Source organism: Lissotriton helveticus, chromosome 7, assembly GCF_964261635.1.
Source record: "Lissotriton helveticus chromosome 7, aLisHel1.1, whole genome shotgun sequence".
NCBI classification, from domain to species: domain Eukaryota; kingdom Metazoa; phylum Chordata; class Amphibia; order Caudata; family Salamandridae; genus Lissotriton; species Lissotriton helveticus.
Genome location: NC_136068.1, coordinates 1,726,391,442 through 1,726,413,237, shown reverse-complemented (window position 1 = coordinate 1,726,413,237; position 21,796 = coordinate 1,726,391,442). Strand labels below are relative to the sequence as shown.

The 21,796-nt window shown below is 52.1% G+C and overlaps 1 protein-coding gene across 3 annotated transcripts in view; it reads left to right on the top strand.

The window, feature by feature from the left end:
* LOC144767648 (B-cell receptor CD22-like) overlaps positions 1-21,796 on the top strand; it is a 442,866-nt gene that overhangs the window by 112,651 nt on the left and 308,419 nt on the right. For 2 of the 3 annotated variants that reach the window (XM_078651046.1, XM_078651045.1), the window contains exon 3: positions 12,167-12,526. In XM_078651046.1, the coding sequence (XP_078507172.1) occupies positions 12,167-12,526 (360 nt within the window). Of the gene's footprint in view, positions 1-12,166; positions 12,527-21,796 lie in introns of those variants that run through there. The other variant, XM_078651047.1, reaches the window with a different exon arrangement.

Below are 21,796 nucleotides of genomic sequence, written 5' to 3'. Positions count from 1 at the left end.
TTAAGCGGGGTTTGTTGCATGCCCTGAAAAACATGTTCTCAAAAGGGGGGTGGTGATGGACAGAGTATCTGAGTTAATCAGAACACTCCTACCCAGTCAACAGATCAGGGCTTGATCCATCACCGTTTTTTAGCTCACTGCACCATCCCAGTTCAGAACCTGGCTATATGCAAATTAGTCTGTCCCTGGCCCAGTGCATCATGGGAACAGGGCAGACCAAACTACCAAGCCAATTCTTCACTGGAAAGGAAACAAGCTTCCGGGGACCGGTTTCTGGCATTACAGCCGTCTTCGGCCCGGCTTGCTTGAATCCTGATGGTGCAGTGAGCAAGGGACTCACGTCTGAGCATACCCTTCCACACTCATGGTGGCCAAAATATTTTCAAAAGGGGGGTGGTGATGGATATGGGTGTGGCAGGGTATGCTCAGACGTGAGTCCCTTGCTCACTTTGCCACTGGATTCAAGCAAGCCGGGCTGAAGACGGCTGGAATGCCAGAAACCGGTCCTCGGAAGCTTGTTTCCGGTCCAGGGAAGACATGGCTTAGCAGTTCGGGCTGGACTGTTCCCACGAGGCACAGGGTCAGACTGATTTGCATATAGCCATGTCTGAACTGGGGTGGCAGAGTGGGCTAAAGAACGGTGATGGATTAAACCCAGATCTTTTGACTGGGTGTGAGTGTTTGATTGATTCGGATGCTCCGTCCATCACCACCCCCTTTTGTACCGCTTTTGGCCGCCACAAGTGTGGCAGGGTATGCTCAGACGTGAGTCCCTTGCTCACTTTGCCACTGGATTCAAGCAAGCCGGGCTGAAGACGGCTGGAATGCCAGAAACCGGTCCTCGGAAGCTTGTTTCCGGTCCAGGGAAGACATGGCTTAGCAGTTCGGGCTGGACTGTTCCCACGAGGCACAGGGTCAGACTGATTTGCATATAGCCATGTCTGAACTGGGGTGGCAGAGTGGGCTAAAGAACGGTGATGGATTAAACCCAGATCTTTTGACTGGGTGTGAGTGTTTGATTGATTTGGATGCTCCGTCCATCACCACCCCCTTTTGTACCGCTTTTGGCCGCCATAAGTGTGGCAGGGTATGCTCAGACGTGAGTCCCTTGCTCACTTTGCCACTGGATTCAAGCAAGCCGGGCTGAAGACGGCTGGAATGCCAGAAACCGGTCCTCGGAAGCTTGTTTCCGGTCCAGGGAAGACATGGCTTAGCAGTTCGGGCTGGACTGTTCCCACGAGGCACAGGGTCAGACTGATTTGCATATAGCCATGTCTGAACTGGGGTGGCAGAGTGGGCTAAAGAACGGTGATGGATTAAACCCAGATCTTTTGACTGGGTGTGAGTGTTTGATTGATTCGGATGCTCCGTCCATCACCACCCCCTTTTGTACCGCTTTTGGCCACCATAAGTGTGGCAGGGTATGCTCAGACGTGAGTCCCTTGCTCACTTTGCCACTGGATTCAAGCAAGCCGGGCTGAAGACGGCTGGAATGCCAGAAACCGGTCCTCGGAAGCTTGTTTCCGGTCCAGGGAAGACATGGCTTAGCAGTTCGGGCTGGACTGTTCCCACGAGGCACAGGGTCAGACTGATTTGCATATTGCCATGTCTGAACTGGGGTGGCAGAGTGGGCTAAAGAACGGTGATGGATTAAACCCAGATCTTTTGACTGGGTGTGAGTGTTTGATTGATTCGGATGCTCCGTCCATCACCACCCCCTTTTGTACCGCTTTTGGCCGCCATAAGTGTGGCAGGGTATGCTCAGACGTGAGTCCCTTGCTCACTTTGCCACTGGATTCAAGCAAGCCGGGCTGAAGACGGCTGGAATGCCAGAAACCGGTCCTCGGAAGCTTGTTTCCGGTCCAGGGAAGACATGGCTTAGCAGTTCGGGCTGGACTGTTCCCACGAGGCACAGGGTCAGACTGATTTGCATATAGCCATGTCTGAACTGGGGTGGCAGAGTGGGCTAAAGAACGGTGATGGATTAAACCCAGATCTTTTGACTGGGTGTGAGTGTTTGATTGATTCGGATGCTCCGTCCATCACCACCGCCTTTTGTACCGCTTTTGGCCGCCATAAGTGTGGCAGGGTATGCTCAGACGTGAGTCCCTTGCTCACTTTGCCTCTGGATTCAAGCAAGCCGGGCTGAAGACGGCTGGAATGCCAGAAACCGGTCCTCGGAAGCTTGTTTCCGGTCCAGGGAAGACATGGCTTAGCAGTTCGGGCTGGACTGTTCCCACGAGGCACAGGGTCAGACTGATTTGCATATAGCCATGTCTGAACTGGGGTGGCAGAGTGGGCTAAAGAACGGTGATGGATTAAACCCAGATCCTTTGACTGGGTGTGAGTGTTTGATTGATTCGGATGCTCCGTCCATCACCACCCCCTTTTGTACCGCTGAAAAACATGTTCAGCAGAGCGGAAGTGGCCATTATGATATAAGTCCCCCCAGGTATTAATGTGGGTGCCCTCCCTAAAGTTGTGAAATATTGCTTCTTGGAGGAGGGGCATACTCGGATGATAAGTGAGAGGTAATAATGGGGAATATAGCATGGGAGCATTCAACATGCGCCCTGTGAGTTGCCACACTGTAGTTGTACATGTGAGGGTGGTCGGCGTCCTGTCCCTGGAATTAGCCGAGTCATACAACGCTCCGTCTATTGAAATGAGGTGTGTAAGCCAGTGTTCCGCCGCAACCTGCGGCATATACCGTGTTTGTTTCACCCAGGACCATGCGTAATGGGCTTGTGCGCTAATGTAATACTATTCGAAATTTGATACTCTGAACCCTCCCTGTGAATATGGTCTAATAAGTACATTCCACGCAATCTCGGTTTACCCCCATACCATACGCATCAGTTCTGATCTGAGTGTCTTAAAAAAAAGCCCCTGGATAATACTGAATATTTAAAAATTCATAGAGCAATTGGGGGAGTATCACCTTTTTAATTAAGGATGCTCGCCCCGCAATGTAGAAGGGTAGAGTAATCCAGCGGGTAACATATACCGTTATGCAGGTCATTGCAGTGCCATAGTTTAGGCGCATCAGCTCACCTCTATCCTTGGTGACACGGATTCCCAAATACCGCAATTCCTCATCACACCACTCTAAGGGATAATCCAGCGGAAAGCGAACTGTTGTGGTAGTCAAAGGGAAAATGCAGGACTTCCCCCAGTTAATTTGGATCCCTGATAACCTCCCCAAAACAATAAATTCCCTGAGGATCGGATTCAAATTGTGCTGCGGGTCACGAATGTATAGGGTGATATCATCGGCGTATAGGGATATGAGTTTTTGCTGCATATTACAACGTAGAGCCTTATCATTGTGGTGTTGCCGCAGTTTCACCGCTAATGGCTCCACTGCAAGAGCAAAACGTAAGGGGGATAACGGGCACCCCTGCCGGGTGCCCCATGTAATTTGGAATGTCTGGGATGTGCGTCCATTAATGAGCACTTTAGCAATCGCCAATTGGTATAGCAGCCCAATCCATGAGAGGAAGAGTGGTGGGAAACCCATCCGCAGCATTACCCCAAAGATATAGTCCCACTCAATTGAATCAAAAGCCTTAGTGGCATCTAAAAATACAGCAGCTAGGGGCAAGTCTGGTGAGACATTATTTAGAATAGCAAAAAGGGTTCTCAGATTATGGGAGGTGGCCCTCCCGGGCTCGAACCTGACTGATCAGGGAGGATCAGATTTTCCAGCAACAGGCTCATTCGAGTAGCGATGAGTTTGGCCAGTATTTTGGCATCACAATTAAGGAGGGAAAGCGGCCTAGAGGAGACGCCTTGTCTGGGCAACTTCCCTGGTTTCAATAGCAAAATGATACGACCCTCCATCATGGATGCAGGAAGGCAGCCAACATCCAGTGATTCTTCATACACCTCGCGTAAGATGGGGGCCATTATATCCATGTATGTTTTATAAAACTCTATAGGAATTCCGTCCGTTCCCTTGGCTTTCTCTGATTGCATGCTCATAATAGCGTCCCTGACCTCGCCCAACTCGAATGGGGCACCTAAGAATTCCCGTTGCACATCGCTCAACCAGCCTAGGGCCACATCTCCCAAATAGTTCTCTAGATCCAAATTATCTTTCCTATTTGTAGTGTAGAGGTGAGTGTAATGGCGTGTAAAGGCACCGAGGATATTGGCAGTGTCTCGGTAGACGATCCCGTCTAGGTCTTCAAGTTCCAATACATAGTTAGAGTAACGAGGTTTCCTAATCATATGCGCCAATGCCTTACTAGGTCATTCTCCCTCTCCATAACAGAGGGCCACATAGAATCTGCCCCGAAACCGTGTTTCCCTCTGTGCTGTGTTCATATAATCCGTGAATGTCTCCCTAAACTTGAGTTGGGCGAGACTGTTCGGGCCCGCTGCCAACCTCGCTTCCAGCGACTTAAACTCTGCCTCTAATTTGCGTAATGTGTTAGTTATGTCTTTTAGTACACCCGAGCCCTTTTGATATGCAGAACCCGCGGAGGGTAACCTTGAATGCCTCCCAAATGGTTTCTACACTGTCCACGGATCCTTTGTTAAGCGCGAAGAAATCCTGTATTTCTTCAAGCAGCTCTTCCTGGAAGACCGTGTCTAGCAAAATAGAAGCATGAAGTCGGCAAGTGCTGTACGGTGGGCCGAATTCTGAGGAGCACAGTGTGATTTTTACCGGGGCGTGATCTGAGTAAGTTCTGGCCAAGTGCTGTACTTCAAATATTGCTGGGCCCAACCCTCGGGACAAAAACCAGTAGTCTAGTCGTGCCCATGATGCTGCCTGTGCTGTGTTGCGTTCCCTTGTATGGGTGGGTATGTCTCCAAGTATCAATCAATTGATAGGTGGTTATAGTATCTTGTATAATTGTACGTGCTTTGGTGTAGTGGTGAGGAGCAGGGTGTGACCTATCCAAGCTTGGGTTGTATGTAACATTGAAATCCCCACCCCAGATAACGTGACTGGAGCCTATATCAATTATGTTAGCCCATAATGAGGTGTAAAATTCTGGGGCATCTAGATTGTCCATAGCAACAGGCCAGAGTGACTGAGACAGACCCCAGCCGCCCCCGTGCCAGGCAGTTTCATCCCTGTGAATACCAGGTGGCTCCCGCTAGATGTAAGGGTATCTTTTTTTTTAATGAGAATTGCCGTCCCCCTCGCATAAGAGGAATAAGAGGAAAAGATTCTGTGCTCCGCCCCTTTACCTGCAAAGTTGTTTGGTTTCTGAGGAGTGAAATGTGTTTCCTGTAACATAGCTATGTGCACTCGATGCCTGTCCAAATAAGCTAATATGTGTCTCTTCTTCCTCGGGTCCCCCAAGCCCCTAACGTTCCACGTGATAACATTCAGTAAAGCGCACTACTCACCCGTGAGGGTCTAAAGGCGCTTCGGGGACAGGGTGCTGCTACTGCTCGAACAGCCAGGTCTTGAGGAGTCTTCTGAAGGTGAGCAGGTCTTGGGTCTGCCGCAGGTGAGTAGGGAGGGTGTTCCAGGTCTTGGCGGTGAGGAAGGAGAAGGATCGGCCACCGGATGTCGTTCATTGGATGTGGGGGATGGCGGCAAGGGCAAGGCTGGAGGCGCGGAGCTGGCGGGTGGGGGTGTAAAAGCTGAGTCTGCTGTTGAGATAGGCTGGTCCGGTGGTGTGGAGTGCTTTGTGTGCGTGGGTGAGGAGCTTGAAGGTGATCCTCTTGTTGACGGGAAACCAGTGTAGGTCTCTCAGGTGGGATGTTATGTGGCTGCGACGAGGGATGTTGAGGATCAGTCGGGCAGAGACGTTTTGGATGCGTTCCAGTCGTTGGAGGTGTTTGGCCAGGATTTCTCCTTAGAGTGCGTTGCCGTAGTCCAACCTGCTGCTGACGAGGGCTTGGGTCACCATTCTTCTGGTTTCAGTCAGGATCCATTTGAAGATCTTGCAGAGCATGCGGAGGGTGTTGTAGCAGGATGAGGAGACAGAGCTGACCTGCTTCGACATGGAGGGAGGGAGGAGTCGAGGATGAATCCTAGGTTGCGTGCGTGGTCTGTGGGTGTTGGTGCTGTCCCCAGTGTGGTAGGCCACCAGGAGTAGTCCCAGGCAGAGGGGGTGGGGCTGAGGATGAGGACCTCCATCTTGTCCGAGTTCAATTTTTGACGGCTGCTCTTCATCCAGGCGGCGACGGCCTTCATTCCCTCGTGGAGGTTGGTTTTGGCGGTGTGCGGGTCTTTGGTGAGGGAGAGGATGAGCTGGGTGTCGTCAGCATAGGAGATGATGTTCAGGTCGTGTTGGCGGGCCTCTAGTGCAAGGGGGGCCAAGTAGACGTTGAACAGGGTCGGGCTGAGAGAAGAGCCCTGGGATACGCTGCAGATGATGTCAGCGGCTTCGGATCGGAAGGGTGGGAGGCGGACTCTCTGGGTTCTGCCGGAGAGGAAGGACGTGGTCCAGTCCAGGGCCTTCTCCTGGATTCCGGCTTCTAGGAGGCGGGTCTTTAGTGTGCGGTGGCAGACCGTGTGGAAGGCGGCTGATAGGTCCAGGAGGATGAGGGCTGATGTTTCGCCGTTGTCTAGTTGGCGCATGATGTCGTCTGTGGCGGCGATGAGGGCTGTCTTGGTGCTGTGGTTATGTCTGAATCTGGACTGGGATGGGTCTAGGATGTTGTCCTGGAAGTGGCGGGCCAGTTGCATGTTGACGATTTCTCGATGACCTTCGCCGGGAAGGGGAGCAGGGAGATGGGCCGGAAGTTCTTGAGGTCCTTGGGGTCCGCCTTGGGCTTCTTGAGGAGGGCGTTGATTTTGGCGTGCTTCCACATTTCCGGGAATGTCGCTGTCTCGAAGGAGATGTTGATGACCTTCCGTAGTTGGGGTGCGATGGTTGTGTCTGCTTTGTTGAATACGTGGTGTGGGCAGGGGTCTGACGGTGATCCTGAGTGGATGGAGTTCATGACCTTGCGTGTCTCGTCATCATTGACGTTGGCCTAGGAGGTCAGGCGGTTGGTGCAGGTGGTGTTCGCGGGGGGTAGGGTGTGCCGTTTTCGCGGTGTTGAAGCTGTCGCGGATGTCGGCGATCTTGCGGTGGAAGAAGATGGCCAGTGAGTCACACAGATCTTGACAGGACGGGATGTTGTTGGTGTCGGCGCTGGGGTTGGAGAGTTCCTTCACTATGCTTAAGAGACTTTTGCTTTTGTTTGCGTTGTTGTCCAGGCGGGCTTTGAAGGAGGATCTCTTGGCTGTTCTGATGAGGTGGTGATGTCTAAGGTGGCGTCCTTGTGGGCTTCGTGGTTGTCTGGTGGGCGATCGTGGAGCCGTGGAGCACAATGTAATGCTTTATTTCCCTTGGGATGCTCAAACACTAACTCGCCTGTTGTCCTCACTGAACTGTCGAGGATGGTATCTTGGTGTGTGAATGTCATATAGAGAACAAAACATACCCCCCGCTTCCCCACCCCCACCCACTTAAGCAGACCCAACATGCCAGAAAGGTTCACCCACCCACCCTCGCCTAACCCCAACCTAAACTAAAACAGCACAACAGTCCCTGCAAGTAGTATGCAGTGGACAATCTCGGGGGATACCCATTGGGGGCCATTTCTAGGGGACAACACAGATACCTCCCGTCCATAGAGCCCATCACAGATGGTACAGCTGGGCTCTTGAGGGCAGAGGGTGCCCGGTGCACAGTAGAGATAGCTCAAAGTGGCCCATCAGCAGAATAGATTGTGTCCCCTGAAGTAGATCCAGTTGCCAAACGATCATCATGTCTCGAGCCAAAATTAGAGTAGCTATGAGCAGCAGGGAAGGGATCATTGCAAATCATCTTCTGCTCCCGTCGACGAAGATTGTTGCGATGCCGTCACGCCTCCAACAGTGCGATTCGCGTGCCTCACATGCTTGAGGAACTCCTCCACCTGTTGTGGCTTGGTGAAAAAGCGTTGCTTGCCCTGATGAGTAACCCTGAGAAACGCCGGATATAATAACGCATAGACAATTTGGGCCTTCCGCAGCTTATTTTTAACGTCCAAAAACTTGCACCTCTCTTCCTCGACTATAGGCGTAAAATCCGGGTAGATGGAGAACGTGTTCCGTCATATGATAGGTTCTGTTTACTTCTCGCAGCTCATAGGGCCACATCCCGGTCTCTATAGTTCAAAAGTCTCACTATTATAGGACGTGGAGTGGCCCCAGGGTACGGTGAGCCCGTTCAATTATGAACTGGCTGGACAAGGACTCTGCTCCGATTGCAGCAAACAACAGTTTTTCAAGTATTCTTCCATTTTGCCTGTGTTGGTCGATTCAGGAATTCCTAGTATGCGAATATTATTGCGCCTACTGCGCGCTTCTAAGTCCTCGTTCTTTGCAGCAATAAGTTTAAGGAGCTTATCCATGTGGGCAAGCTGCATTGTGGTTCTGGGCGTCGTGTCCTCGGTGTCCGAGATGCTCCGCTCTGCCTCCTTTATACCGTCCTCATGCCCCTCCAACTTATGTGCAATGGCGTCCATATGTGACGACATTCTGTCCACCTCCTCAACGATGGTGGCGAACCTTTGTCTGACCTCCTGGAGGATACTTTGCACATCAGCAGCCTGTGGGGTCACACCCCCCTGGCCCTTATCTCTCCTGTCGAGGTCCTGGTCATCCTGCAAGTTCCGGGCACCTCGCTTCGCTGCCTCAAAGTTCAACTTCGGTTGCCTGGTATCTGGTTTGCCCATGATGATGCAAGGGTGCAGCCTGGTTGTGTGCCCCCGATGCCTGTGCACACGCCAAACCCCAGCGGAGGGGTTCAACTGTGCCTTCAACAAGTAACAGTAAATGGAGCTCCAGTGCAAGGTGGCACAGTGGTGCACAGTCGGCAGGCAGCAGCCTCCTCAAACTTCCAGCCACAGTCCATACCGCTCAATTATACTCTCCCACTCCAACACGTGTGTGAAACCTTCAGTGTGAGTGGCCTGTCGCAGGAGCCTCACAGCAGGCACCGCACCACAGAGCATTGCGCACAAAGGGGCTCGCAGGCCGTCGCTAGGGCAAAGTTCGCAAATAAAGCAGGCAGCGACAGGGATAGCTCCTGAGCACTACATATATGGGTAGCAAATGCAACAACTTCTCAGAGCTTCAGCATGATGATTTGACAGCAGCCATCACCAGAGCAAGCCCCACTCAAATGTACAGTGCGTTTGGGGGGAAATTCCGAATGTTATCTTCAGTAAGTCGCCTTGTCAGGAGCCTCACCTCCTAAAACATCTTCACATCCAGGAATAGTTCCCCATGTCCACAATAAAAGCAGGTGTGACAGAATCGCATAATGTTCCCGGCTCCTCACTTCGCAAGACGGCGACCAGTAGCGCTCTATCCCAATCCAGGGGACTTAACCGCTCACAGTCACACAATGAAATGGCAATGGCAGACGTCCCCGTCCCCCTCCAGCTTCATCAGGGAAGTCTCTGGGGAAAGGGCCAAGTCTGTGGGCCGAGCTGCCAAAGAAGTGGGCCCCATCCACACCTCAGTAGGGGCCGTAGGTAAGAATCAGGCCAAGTGCTGGTGTGCAGATTGTGAAAGGCAGCGTGGGCAGTTCTAATGACACCGGGGCCACCGGCACCCCAGACCAAACAAGGCAGGATGGCTGGCGTATGTGCGTGACCCTGGCGCCGTATTACCACTTCATGAGGCGGCGGGGGCAGCGCAATCACTCCGGGACACCTCCGGGTGCCAGGATCATTACCAGGGCAGCAGCGGAGATGCGCCCCCCGCAGCCGAGGAGCCCAAGTCGTCCGCTGCCGACAACACGCCCCACCGCTCACCTACTGCTTCCAACTTCAGCGCAGGCGATGTAGTCCGCCTCCGGCTGCAGAGAAGCAGAGTCACTCACCACCAGGTACGGAGCAGTCACAATTGCCAATCGGGATTCCGGGTCGTTATCTCCAGTGCTGCTGCACGAGCCGCGCCACACAGCCAGGACACCTCGTGTGAAGCAGCGGGCTCACATAGTGGCTGAGACCGCTCCGGACCGGCGTGCCTCTCCGCTCACTCCCTGGGTCGAATCTTTACGCTAGCAGAGAGGGAGCAGGGTTGGCCCAAATCATCTCAATTTTTTAGCGAGTCTGCAGTTAGTCTTTCAGTTAGCAGCATTACAAAGCATTGATGAGGCCATTGAGCTGGATAAATGGAAGGATTAGGACGCCGGGCTGCAGGAGCTTCACGCTTGTGTGGCCATCTTGCGTGCGCGCCACCTAGCGCCCCCCTCCTATCTCTTTCTATGTTGCTACAATTGTGTCCTGAGGAAGACCCTGTCTCTAGGGGTCAAAACATCAACAATTCTGTCTTAATCACATTTTTTTGATGATTGAACTTTGAGAAACCCATTGACATTTTTTTTGCTTGAGGGTTTTCTTTTCAAATTGTTGTGCTACTTTCTTTATGTGCACTGTACATTCTTTTGCAAATTGTTTCACTTGTCGTCACCTTCACTGCACCACCACACAGAGCACCTTTTCACCGATTAAAATTGTCACCTTATGGATGCAATTTATGAAATCATTGATTTGAAGAATTCCTAAATCTTTTGTTGTGACAGCAGGGTGTTTGAATTGTATATCAGTGTGAATATTTAAACTTTTATCTAAATTACTGTTTTTGCCACATGTGTTTATTTATATATATGGCCTTCATACCCGATTTTCATTGGAATACAGGACACACCTATTTTTTTGACAACCAACCCAGAGGCATGGCAAGAAAACTGAACAATCCCACCTCTGTGGTCACTTCATACTAGTTCTGAGCGCAGCTCCTCTCCACTGGGATTAGTGCTTGTCTGACCAGGTGGACAAAAGAGGGCCCTGCCGAAGTGTTAGATAATATTTGCCTGTGACAGGATAGGCCTCTTTGAAGTTAATTAAGTTCCTGGGCACAGCCCAGATGGTCATCCTCCCAAGCAGAATCGAACACTTACCCACACCCAAGGCTTCCGTCTAAGATCTGGGGGCAAGTGTATATCAAATCAAAGGGGCTATTCAGCTCAAAGGTGAGAGTTGGAAGCTGATGCAAATCGGCTTAGACAGGGAAAAGGTAAACTTTCTAAAAGCACCTTTTCCCCCATGCTGCCCCCCATTTACTGCTAGCAGAAACACTGTGTGTTACATGGCCATAGACTCTCCTGTGTGTCAGTTATTCAGTAATATAGAGGTATAGTAGGTTTCCTTGCATGCCAGCCAAGCGCAGTCCCACGCGACCCAGCTTCCACATTGCCACAATGTGCGAATTTGAAAGGAAAAAATTTGATTTATGTCTTCTTGTGTTGAACACTTCATGTTGTGATCTTCGTGCAATACATATTCGTATGGAGTAAAGAGCATTTACCCCACGGTGTGGATTATTGGCAACATCTGGTGCCTCTCGTAATTTATACATGTTTTAGTCTGTCGCGGTGTTGCATATTAATATATGATATTGAGTAGTCCTGAATGATAAGATGCAGTGTGAAGTTATATAGTATGTCCTAATGAGGGTATGTTGTGATGAAGCAGTGTTGCATGGTATTCAAATGTGTAGTTTATAGTGACCTAATAAGGTAAGCAAACTTCTCACAGTTACTAGTACTACCAGGTGCATAATTACCAAGTGACCTAGTAAAGTCTGCACACAATAATGCCCCCTCCTTTTCCGGTGACAAATCTCACCGGCTGAGAATAGGTGTAATTTGTGAATAGAAAGGTGCCAATAATTTGGGAAAATATCGTGTGACTAAACCGGTAGTACTAAAACTCTCATATTCTTTCCATTCAATATCTCTAACTCACAACCACCAGCAAATGAGGGGAATACACAACTTGATAAAGGAAATACTGGGCACGGTATTACTAACCCATTTTAGAAGCCATCTTGTAAGAAGGCCCTCACTGGTGGTGGCTGTTGCTTTGTGAGGGGGACAGAACATTGATATCATAATAAATTGTTTATTGGCATGTTAGTGTCTGTTCCTTGTTTAGGTTATGTAAATTATATGACTGGAAATTACAATTTTGGTTTAGGAAAGGCTTTACCTTATTGTGACTCGCCCATCCATCCTTTCCCCCCTGGTTGCTCCCTTGTTTTGAAATGAAAGCTGAAGCGAACAGTGAGCAGTTTCAGTGTACCTTTCTGCGGTTGTTGTAGTGTAATATTGTGAGATAACCACAGCTACCTTCTCTCTGCTTCCTTTTGCAGTGCTTCTTTGCCAGCCGGTCCTCATGCAGTGGTCATTCTCTGTGCCAGGGAAGATCAAGGCCCTCGAGGGGTCCTGCCTGGTGATCCCCTGCACGTTCACCGATTCAATTGTGAGATCGGACAGACGTTTGACATTCACCTGGTGCCTGTGGAAGAGGAGTAACTCATACCCAGAGGTTTACAACAACAAGGATTCAACAAACGTGTTACCTCGGTATAAAGGACGCGCTCTTCTCGTGGGTGATTTGGAAGATCACAACTGCACCCTACAGATAAACAGCGTGACTAGAGAAGATGCTGATGAATATTACCCTCTGATTGGACAGGAGTACAGGGACAGCGTTTCAGTTGAAGTTTCAGGTCAGTGTACTGCAGCGGCCATATTGAAGAGTAAAATGTTTTAAATAGGAAATCCGCAGTACTATTTGACTAGTGCGCGGACCTTGGCTCTGGATCACAAAAAGGTCTAGCTTTACAGACGTACTCGGAAGCAGAGCAAAGACACTACGCATCCTAGTGCAAGCAAGGAAAATAGCCCTCATCGGCTACTTGCATCGAATAAACAGGGTCTCATTGGGGTTCACTGGGCCCCTGCGGTATCTAGACCCCGGTGCCATAAGACCTGCTGCACCACTGATAGCTACGACACTGCTCACACACAGTGCTTTAAATGGGAAAAAATAAGTGCAGGTACTCATTAAAATGAGATAGAGGTGTGGCAGGTGGGCGGGGCTAGGGGTGGGGCTAAGGGCAAGACATAGTTATAGATAATGACTTCTATGCAAGTTGCAGTATATTTAAAACACGAGAAATGTGTTTGTGTAAGCAAAACAGGTTACCTCATTACACAAAATGAAAGCCAAACAGGATATATATATATATATATATATATATATATATATATATATATATATATATATATATATATAAGGAGATGCAAACAGCGGCATCGAAATGCGTCAAAGGGATGTTAAGCTGCCTGCTTGGTTTAAATGGAGTTGTTACTCACCTGCTGTGCTGGGCGTTTTTGTGTATATATATATATATATATATATATCACGTTGCCTCCCACGAAGCCCTAGGAGGTGAGTTCGCACACAAACATTTGGCAAAATCCTTTTATTTTCTGGATGCACGGACCAAAAAGCACTTCCCTACGCGTTTCAGCATGAGCCTTGTTCACGGGAATCCGTTGCTTTAAATCGGCACTGTGGTATGTCCCACCAAGCTTTAATTACACCACCCTCATTCGGCCCGCCCATATTGGAGCGGAGCATGGTGGTACCAGTAGTCCCGAACAAAAATCCAGAAAATAAAAGGATTTTGCCAAATGTTTGTGTGCGAACTTTTGGCAATCAAAGTTCTCACCATGCAAACAATCCCATTTAAAGAGAAATGACGATGAGTGGACCCATATACTGGTGCAATTTCTCAGTGCTTTATTGTGCATGAATTCTAGCCCAGCAGTCGCCATGACGCGATTCGCCTCCTCCAATAGGCTTGATCACATGACATGTCGTCGACAAAGGGGAGGGTATTTAAAGTGCAAAAGTGCGCGAAGAGCTGCTCAATTGACTCTTAACATTCAATGGCTGACGGTGTCTATTAGAAACTGCCACCATATTAGACCCTTTCCGCCCCGCTCACAAGGCGAGCGGTGCCGGAAAAGCGGTGGACGGTCTTTCCGTCCGCCGCCGCCATACTAATATGGCAGGGGTCATTTAGGTGTGGATGGCGGGCGGATTGCCCCCGCCAAGTCGGCGGTGGCTACCGCCAGCCTGGCGGGGGCAATCCGCCCGCCATCCTAATGGGCCGCATAGTGTCGAAAATCAATTATCAAATGTAGTACAAAAATATCATCTGTAAAAACATTATATATATACATACAACATATATGAGGTTATTTACATGCGAACGAATAAATATATAAATATATATGTATAAATATTCATACAAAAATTGCGATGTTAAAATCCTTGAAATCCAGATTTGTAAATTATTTCATCTACTTTACTTCTAATCAAAAGATCTTCCATGTTTCCATAACAATAAAGCCCCAGTGGGCCAATATGTATTATTGAGCCAAATACTAATAATCCGTATGTTCGAGGCATGTGGGCTGCTGAATTCATATCTATAGCATAGATCGCCGCCTAGTGTTGGGTCCGGATGATTGCACAAGAGTCTTCGAAGTATCACGAGATAGGTGGCTCCTCCCCTGGACTACAGTGCGCATGGGCATCGACTCCATCCCCAGATTGTTTTTTTCCGCCATTGGGTTCGGATGCATGTTTTATCACTCCAGTTCGAATTCGATAAAGACTTTCTTTTCGGCCCACAGGCCTTTCCTATATCGTCGGTATTGTCTTGCGTTCGGTGCCCAGCACTGTTCCGGCTCAGTTCCCGAGTCGGACCTCCAGAGGAGTCGCGTGGCTCTTCGGGGCTCGAGACCCAGTCAACGCAACCAGACTTATTCGACAACACGTCATGGAACGGAGCCCGTTCAAGAGGTGCCCCGTGTGCAACTTCAAGTATCCCCACATCGACGTCCACCCGGTGTGCAACAAGTGCCTGTCGCCGGATCACGATGAAGCCAACTGTATTGCTTGTTCTTGTTTTCGCTCCAAGAAAACGATTCGACTTTGGCGCGTGGCGCACCAGGAGGCCGCAGACTGCACCTGACCCGGTGAACATTTTCGATACCGAGGGAGAAGAAGCAGACGAGCAGGAAGTTCAAGAGCCGATTTCCATTCCAGCGGGAGAGATCGACTCCAACTACGACGCAGACGTAGAAATGCTCGATACAGAAGACGTCGTCGACGAGGTAGGAGATGATGATGAAGCCTATGAGACCACGGACGATAGCTCAGGCGAAGAGCTATGCCCCGTTCGGACATTAACTAAGGCTCAGGTTGAGGGATCGCCACATGGCCTTACCCAAGATCTTACCCATAAATCCACGTTCTCGCCTACGGGCCCGACTACGGACACTTCTGCGGAGCCGCCATTAGTAAAATCGAAACCGAAAGAGAAAGCCTCGGTCTCGAAGGACACTTCTATGGAGCCGCCATTACTCAAATCGAAACCGAAAGAGAAAGTTTCGGTCTCGACGAAACAAAAAGTGGTGGAGGCGCCATCGAAGCCGAAAACGCCTGTCGCCTTGGTCGGCTCCACGTCTTCGGACATGTCGGTGCAGATGAAGCCGAAGAAGGTTGTCGAATCGGTGAAGTCGCTCAAGGGCGTCGAGCCGAAAACTGGGGCACCGAAAACACTTGCCAAAGCCGTCGGCGCCGAAGGCCGTCGACACAGTCAAGGGACTCGGAGCTCCAACAACTGTCGATCCTACCCGTCGGTCCGAAAAGGCCAAGAGTACTACTACCCTCGAGTCACCAGGTGCTGCTGGCTCAAAAGCGCCTGTTCAGTCGACGAAACCGTCCGCATCCTTCACGAAACAGGTGTCGGACTCGTTGCAGCGCATTAAGGATAAGGCTTCCGCGGTCGATCCGAAGGATACTTCCACACCGAAGCCAGCCACCAAACCACACAAGTCGATGGCGCCGATTCAGTTCACGCTGCCGCCTAAAGTGGCGCCGAAGGCGTTCGCGCCCAAGCAGGTCGTCGAGACGTCCATGACGGTCTCCACCGGGTCGAAGCCTACCCCTGCTGTTGTGGGCACTAAGCATCGACAACCCTTACTCGAGGACCAGTCGGAACAGTTTATCGACGCAAACTCCGGTAAACTGTCCATTTACAAGCGCAAGGTCACACCAGCACAGCCTATGGAGTCCTACACTATTCCTTTGAAAAAGAAAAAGGTTTCCATGGATTCCCCAGTTCTTGTTGAACTTATTAATCCACGTGCTCAGGACACTGCTCCGCTCTCGCCCACTTACTCAGATGTGGAGGCTGGGGGCGGTGATTACGACGAGTACAACTACCCTGCCAACACTGACCCTGATGATCAGCATGACACATGGACAGATGCCGCAGACCCAGGGGATCCACAAACTATCCCGGACACTCAAGTATATGCTGTGAAAACCTCCCCCACTGAGGATTCTGCAGCGTTTAATGCACTAATTGAGAGGGCAGCTACAAATCACGACATCCAGCTGCATGCTGACCCTATTGAAGTGGACTTTCTGTTTGACATCTTTTCCACCTCTGAAAAGACTGTCAAAACTCTGCCAATGCTAAAGGGTGTCTTGAAACATGCTGCAGACATTTTTAAAGAATTCACACGTGCCAGGGTTATAAACCCCAGAATTGAAAAAAAGTACAAGCCGGCACCTGGCGACCCTACCTACATCAAGGGCCTGTTGCCGTTGGACTCCCTGGTTGTTTCTAATGCCCGGAAGAGGGCAAATTCACAGACTACTGGTGATGCTCCTCCCCCTGACAAGGAGTCTAAAGTGCTAGAAGCATCAGGGAAGAGGGTGGCAGCTCAAGCGGCCAATATCTGGCGTATTTCTAACACGCAGGCGCTCTTGGCCAGATATGATAGGGCACACTATGATACACTTGAAACCCTCTTACAACACTTGCCAGATGAGTATAAGGAGGCAGTAGAGATGCTCATTCAAGAAGGGAAGCTCATCTCAAATGCTTTCATTAAGTGTGCACTAGACGCAGCGGACACCGCGGCCAGAGCCATTAACACCAGTGTAATGTTGCTGCGTCAGGCCTGGCTCAGAATCTCCGGGTTCAAGCCGGAGATTCAAACCACCATCCTCAATCAGCCTGTAAACCCTGATCACTTATTTGGACCTGAGGTGGACACCACCCTAGAAAAAATCAAAAAAGACACTGAGACTACAAAGTCTATGGGGGCTCTTCAGTCTCAGCAGTTCAGGGGTAGTACTTTTCGTCGCTCAAGCAATAGAGGTGTTTCCAGAGGCCAGATGTCCCAGCAAACACAGTACGCTAAATGTGGTGCACAAACCTCTTACAACAAGCAGAGTAGAGGAGGGTATCGCGGCAACAGCACCAAGGGCAGAGGTCGTGGAAACAACAACTCCCGATCCTCCGCCGCCAACAAACAGTGACGCCTTGTCACTGCCCCCCGACCATACAACACCTGTCGGGGGGAGACTCCAACAGTTCCTGCCAGGCTGGAAATCCATCACCACAGACAGGTGGGTCAGAAAACGTGTCCAGTACGGTTATTGTCTGGAGTTAACATCCACTCCACCCAACATCCCCCCAAAGCACCGTCCTATGTCAACAGAGCATTTGCACTTATTGCAGCAAGTAGTGCTCGTCATGCTGCAAAAAGGGGCAATCGAGCTCGTGCCAGTGGAACAAAGAGGCTCGGGAGTGTACTCCCTGTACTTCTTAATCCCAAAGAAAGACGGGTCCTTGCGACCCATACTGGACCTCAGGCCCCTAAACCAATACATTCTATCAGAACACTTTCATATGCTCACACTGCAACAGGTTCTTCCGTTGCTCAGTCAAGGGGATTTCCTCGCAACATTAGATCTAAAAGACGCATATTTTCACATTCCACTACAGCCGTCACACAGAAAATACCTCAGATTCACCATTCAGAATCAGCATTACCAATTCAAGGTCCTCCCTTTCGGAGTAACCACAGTGCCCAGGGTGTTCACAAAATGCCTGGCGACAGTGGCTGCGCACCTCCGGAGACAAAGCGTTCCCGTCTACCCTTATTTGGACGACTGGCTTGTCCAAACAAAGTCGGCCCACCTGTGCGCTGCCAACATGTCCCACACCATTCACCTTCTTCACAATATGGGGTTCTCACTGAATTATCCGAAGTCCCACCTTCAGCCCGCCAATGTGCGGCAGTATCTAGGCGTGACAATAAAAACTCTGGCGGCCACAGCGCAGCCGAATTCTGTGAGGATCAACAGCATTCAACTGCTCAATCAATCAATCAATCAATCAAGACATTTATATAGCGCACTACTCACCCGTAGGGTCTCAAGGCGCTAGGGGGGGGGTGCCGTTACTGCTCGAACAGCCAGGTCTTGAGCTTCTTCCTGAAGGCGAGGTGGTCTTGGGTCAGGCGCAGGTCGGTCGGGAGGGAGTTCCAGGTCTTGGCGGCCAGGTAGGAGAAGGACCTTCCTCCTGTTGTCGCTCTTCGGATGCGTGGGACATCGGCGAGGGCGTGGCTGGTTGATCTGAGGTGGCGCTTGGGAGCGTAGAAGTTGATTCGGTTGTTGAGGTAGCTCGGGCCTTGGTCGTGTAGGGCTTTGTGTGCGTGGGTGAGGAGCCGGAAGGTGATTCTTTTCTTGACGGGGAGCCAGTGTAGATCCCTCAGATGTCCGGAGATGTGGCTGTTTCGTGGGAGGTCGAGGATGAGTCTGGCTGAGGCGTTCTGGATCCGCTGGAGTCTCTCCTGGAGCTTGGCGGTGGTTCCGGCGTAGAGGGCGTTGCCGTAGTCCAGTCGGCTGGTGACGAGGGCCTGGGTGACGGTCTTCCTGGTCTCGGTGGGGATCCACCAGAAGATCTTCCGTAGCATGCGTAGGATGTTGAAGCATGATGAGGAGACGGCGTTGACTTGTCTGGTCATGGAGAGGGAGGAGTCCAGGATGAAGCCCAGGTTGCGTGCGTGGTCCGTTGGTTTGGGTGCGGTGCCCAGGGCGGGGGGCCACCAGGAGTCGTCCCAGGTGGATGGCGAGGAGCCCAGGATGAGGACCTCCGTCTTGTCTGAGTTCAGTTTCAGGCGGCTGGTCGTCATCCACTCGGCTACATCTTTCATCCCTTCATGCAGGTTGGTTCTGGCGGCGGCGGGGTCGTTGGTCAGGGAGAGGATCAGCTGGGTGTCGTCGGCGTAGGAGATGATGTTCAGGTTGTGTTGGCGTGCGATGGCCGCGAGGGGGCTCATGTAGACGTTGAAGAGGGTGGGGCTCAGCGAGGATCCTTGGGGGACGCCGCAGATGACTTCGGTGGCCTCTGACTTGTACGGTGGTAGGCGGACTCTCTGTGTTCTTCCTTCGAGGAAGGAGGTGATCCATTCCAGTGCCTTCTCCTGGATTCCGATGTTGCCGAGGCGCTGTACTAGGGTGCGGTGGCAGACAGTGTCGAACGCCGCGGAGAGGTCTAGGAGGATGAGGGCCGCTGTTTCTCCGTTGTCCATCAGGGTTCGGATGTCATCGGTGGCAGCGATGAGGGCGGTCTCGGTGCTGTGGTTGGCTCGGAAGCCAGACTGTGAGGGGTCGAGGGATCCATTCGTCTCGAGGAAGGCGGCCAGCTTTGTTGACGGTCTTTTCGATGACTTTGGCCGGGAACGGGAGGAGCGAGATGGGACGGTAGTTCTTGAGTTCGGTGGGGTCCGCTGTAGGTTTCTTGAGTAGAGCGCTGAGTTCCGCGTGCTTCCAGCTCTCCGGGAAGGTGGCGGTGTCGAAGGAGGTGTTGATGATGTCCCGTAGGTGGGGTGCGATGACCACGTCGGCCTTGTTGAAGACGTGATGAGGGCAGGGGTCGGTTGGAGATCCGGAGTGGATGGAGTTCATAGTGCGGATGGTGTCTTCGGTGCTGATCGGAGTCCAGGCGCGGAGTGTGGTGGTGGGTGGCGTTGCTGTGGTCGTGGCGTGCGTCGGATGGATGCTGAAACTGTTGTGTATGTCCGCGATCTTGTTGTGGAAGAATGAGGCGAGGGAGTTGCAGAGGTCTTGCGATGGGGTGATGTCGTTGATTCCGGCGTTGGGGTTGGAGAGCTCCTTTACGATGTTGAAGAGTTCCTTGCAGTTGTGTGCGTTGTTGTCTAGCCGGTCCTTGTAGGCATTTTTCTTGGTGGCGCGGATCAGTTGGTGGTGTTTCCGGGTGGCGAGCTTGAGGTTGGTCATGTTGTCCATTGTTGGTTCCCTTCTCCACACTTTCTCGAGGGCTCGGCAGTTCTTCTTGGAGCTCTTGAGTTCGTCGGTGAACCATGGGGCTTTTCTGCTGCCGGGTCTGCCAGGCGGGGTCCTCAGAGGGGCGAGTTCGTCCGCGCAGTTGCTGATCCACTTGGTGAGGTTGTCGGCGGCCTGGCTGGGGTTCGCTGAGCCGGCGGGAGGGTGCTGGCTCAGGGAGGTGGTGAGCTGGTCGGCTGTGATCTTGTTCCAGCTTCTTCGGGCAGCCTGTTGCTGGTGGTGGTGGATCGTCGTTCTTTTGAAGGTGAAGTGGACGCAGCTGTGGTCCGTCCAGTGGAGCCCTGTGGCGTGGCTGAAGGCGATGTCTTTGCTGGATGAGAAGACGGCGTCGAGTGTGTGTCCGGCGAGGTGGGTGGGGGTGGTCACCAGCTGCTTGAGTCCGAGGTTGTCGAGCAGGGTGCTGGTGTTGCGGTCGCTGTTGTTCTCCAGGTGGAAGTTGAGGTCCCCCAGGAGGATGTAGTCGGCGGAGGGGAGGGCATGCGGGCTGATGAAGTCGGCGATGTCTTCGCTGAATCGTGTGCGTGGTCCTGGGGGTCGGTAGATCAGGGTGCCTCTGAGGGTTGTTCTGGGGTCCGTGTGGATCTGGAAGTGCAGGTGTTCGGCGGTGGTTAGGGTGTCGTCGGTGATGGTCGTGATGCGGATGGTGTCTCTGTGGATGATGGCGATGCCTCCTCCCGTCCGGTTGGCGGTGCGGTCCCTCCGGGTGATCTTGTAGCCCTCTGGGATGGCGATGGCGATGTCGGGCGCTGAGGAGGCGTTCATCCAGGTCTCAGTGAGGAAGGCGACGTCAGGGGCTGTGGTGTCGAGGAGGTTCCAGAGTTCGATGGCGTGTCTGTGTACGGAGCGGGTGTTCAGCAGGATGCACTTGAGGTGGTTGCTGCTGGTGTTCGGCTTGGCGGGTGCTGGTGCGGGGTAGGTCCGGATGCAGGTGAACTTGCAGGCGTGGCAGCTGAAGGGTCCGTGGGTGTGCTTCGGGGTGGCTCGGTGACATCCCGGGATGCCGCCGGTGTTGAGTGCGAGGAGGTCGGCGGCGTTGTAGGTTCGTCGGCTCGGCTTCCGTCGGTGGGGGCCAGGGGTCCTGGCACTGGGCGCGGTCCAGGCACGGACGGGCGGCAGACGGGCTTACCTTTGGCGCGCCTTCGGCGCACAATCGGCGCGCCCGCTGCGCGTCAACGCTGCGCGTTCGCACGGTCGCCATATATGGCGAAGTGCGCGGGGGGGGCGGAGCAGCTGGGAGGCGGGAGCGGGGAGGGTACAGAAGAAAAAGGGGCGGGGTTAGCGGTGGTGGCGGGAAGCGGGGAGGGAGGACGAGGGTTAGGGAAAAGGGCACACAGGAAGGAATATACAAATAACAGGGAGAGAAAAACACAGGCAATACAGAGGGACAATAAAGTTACTGAAAAGGGCAAAAACAGCAAGGCAGCTTGAGCGAGCACGGACCACGCCGCTCAAGGGGGCGTGGTCACGCGGCGGTGGCGAGGCAGCGAGGCACACAGGTAGGGAGACGCACGCAGCAGCTGGTGGCCGTGCGGCGCGGGGGTGTCCTAGAACTAGGTCACACTCACCTGCGTCGCACGGTCGCCATATATGGCCAAGTGCGCGGGGGGGCGGAGCAGCTGGGAGGCGGGAGCGGGGAGGGTACAGAAGAAAAAGGGGCGGGGTTAGCGGTGGTGGCGGGAAGCGGGGAGGGAGGACGAGGGTTAGGGAAAAGGGCACACAGGAAGGAATATACAAATAACAGGGAGAGAAA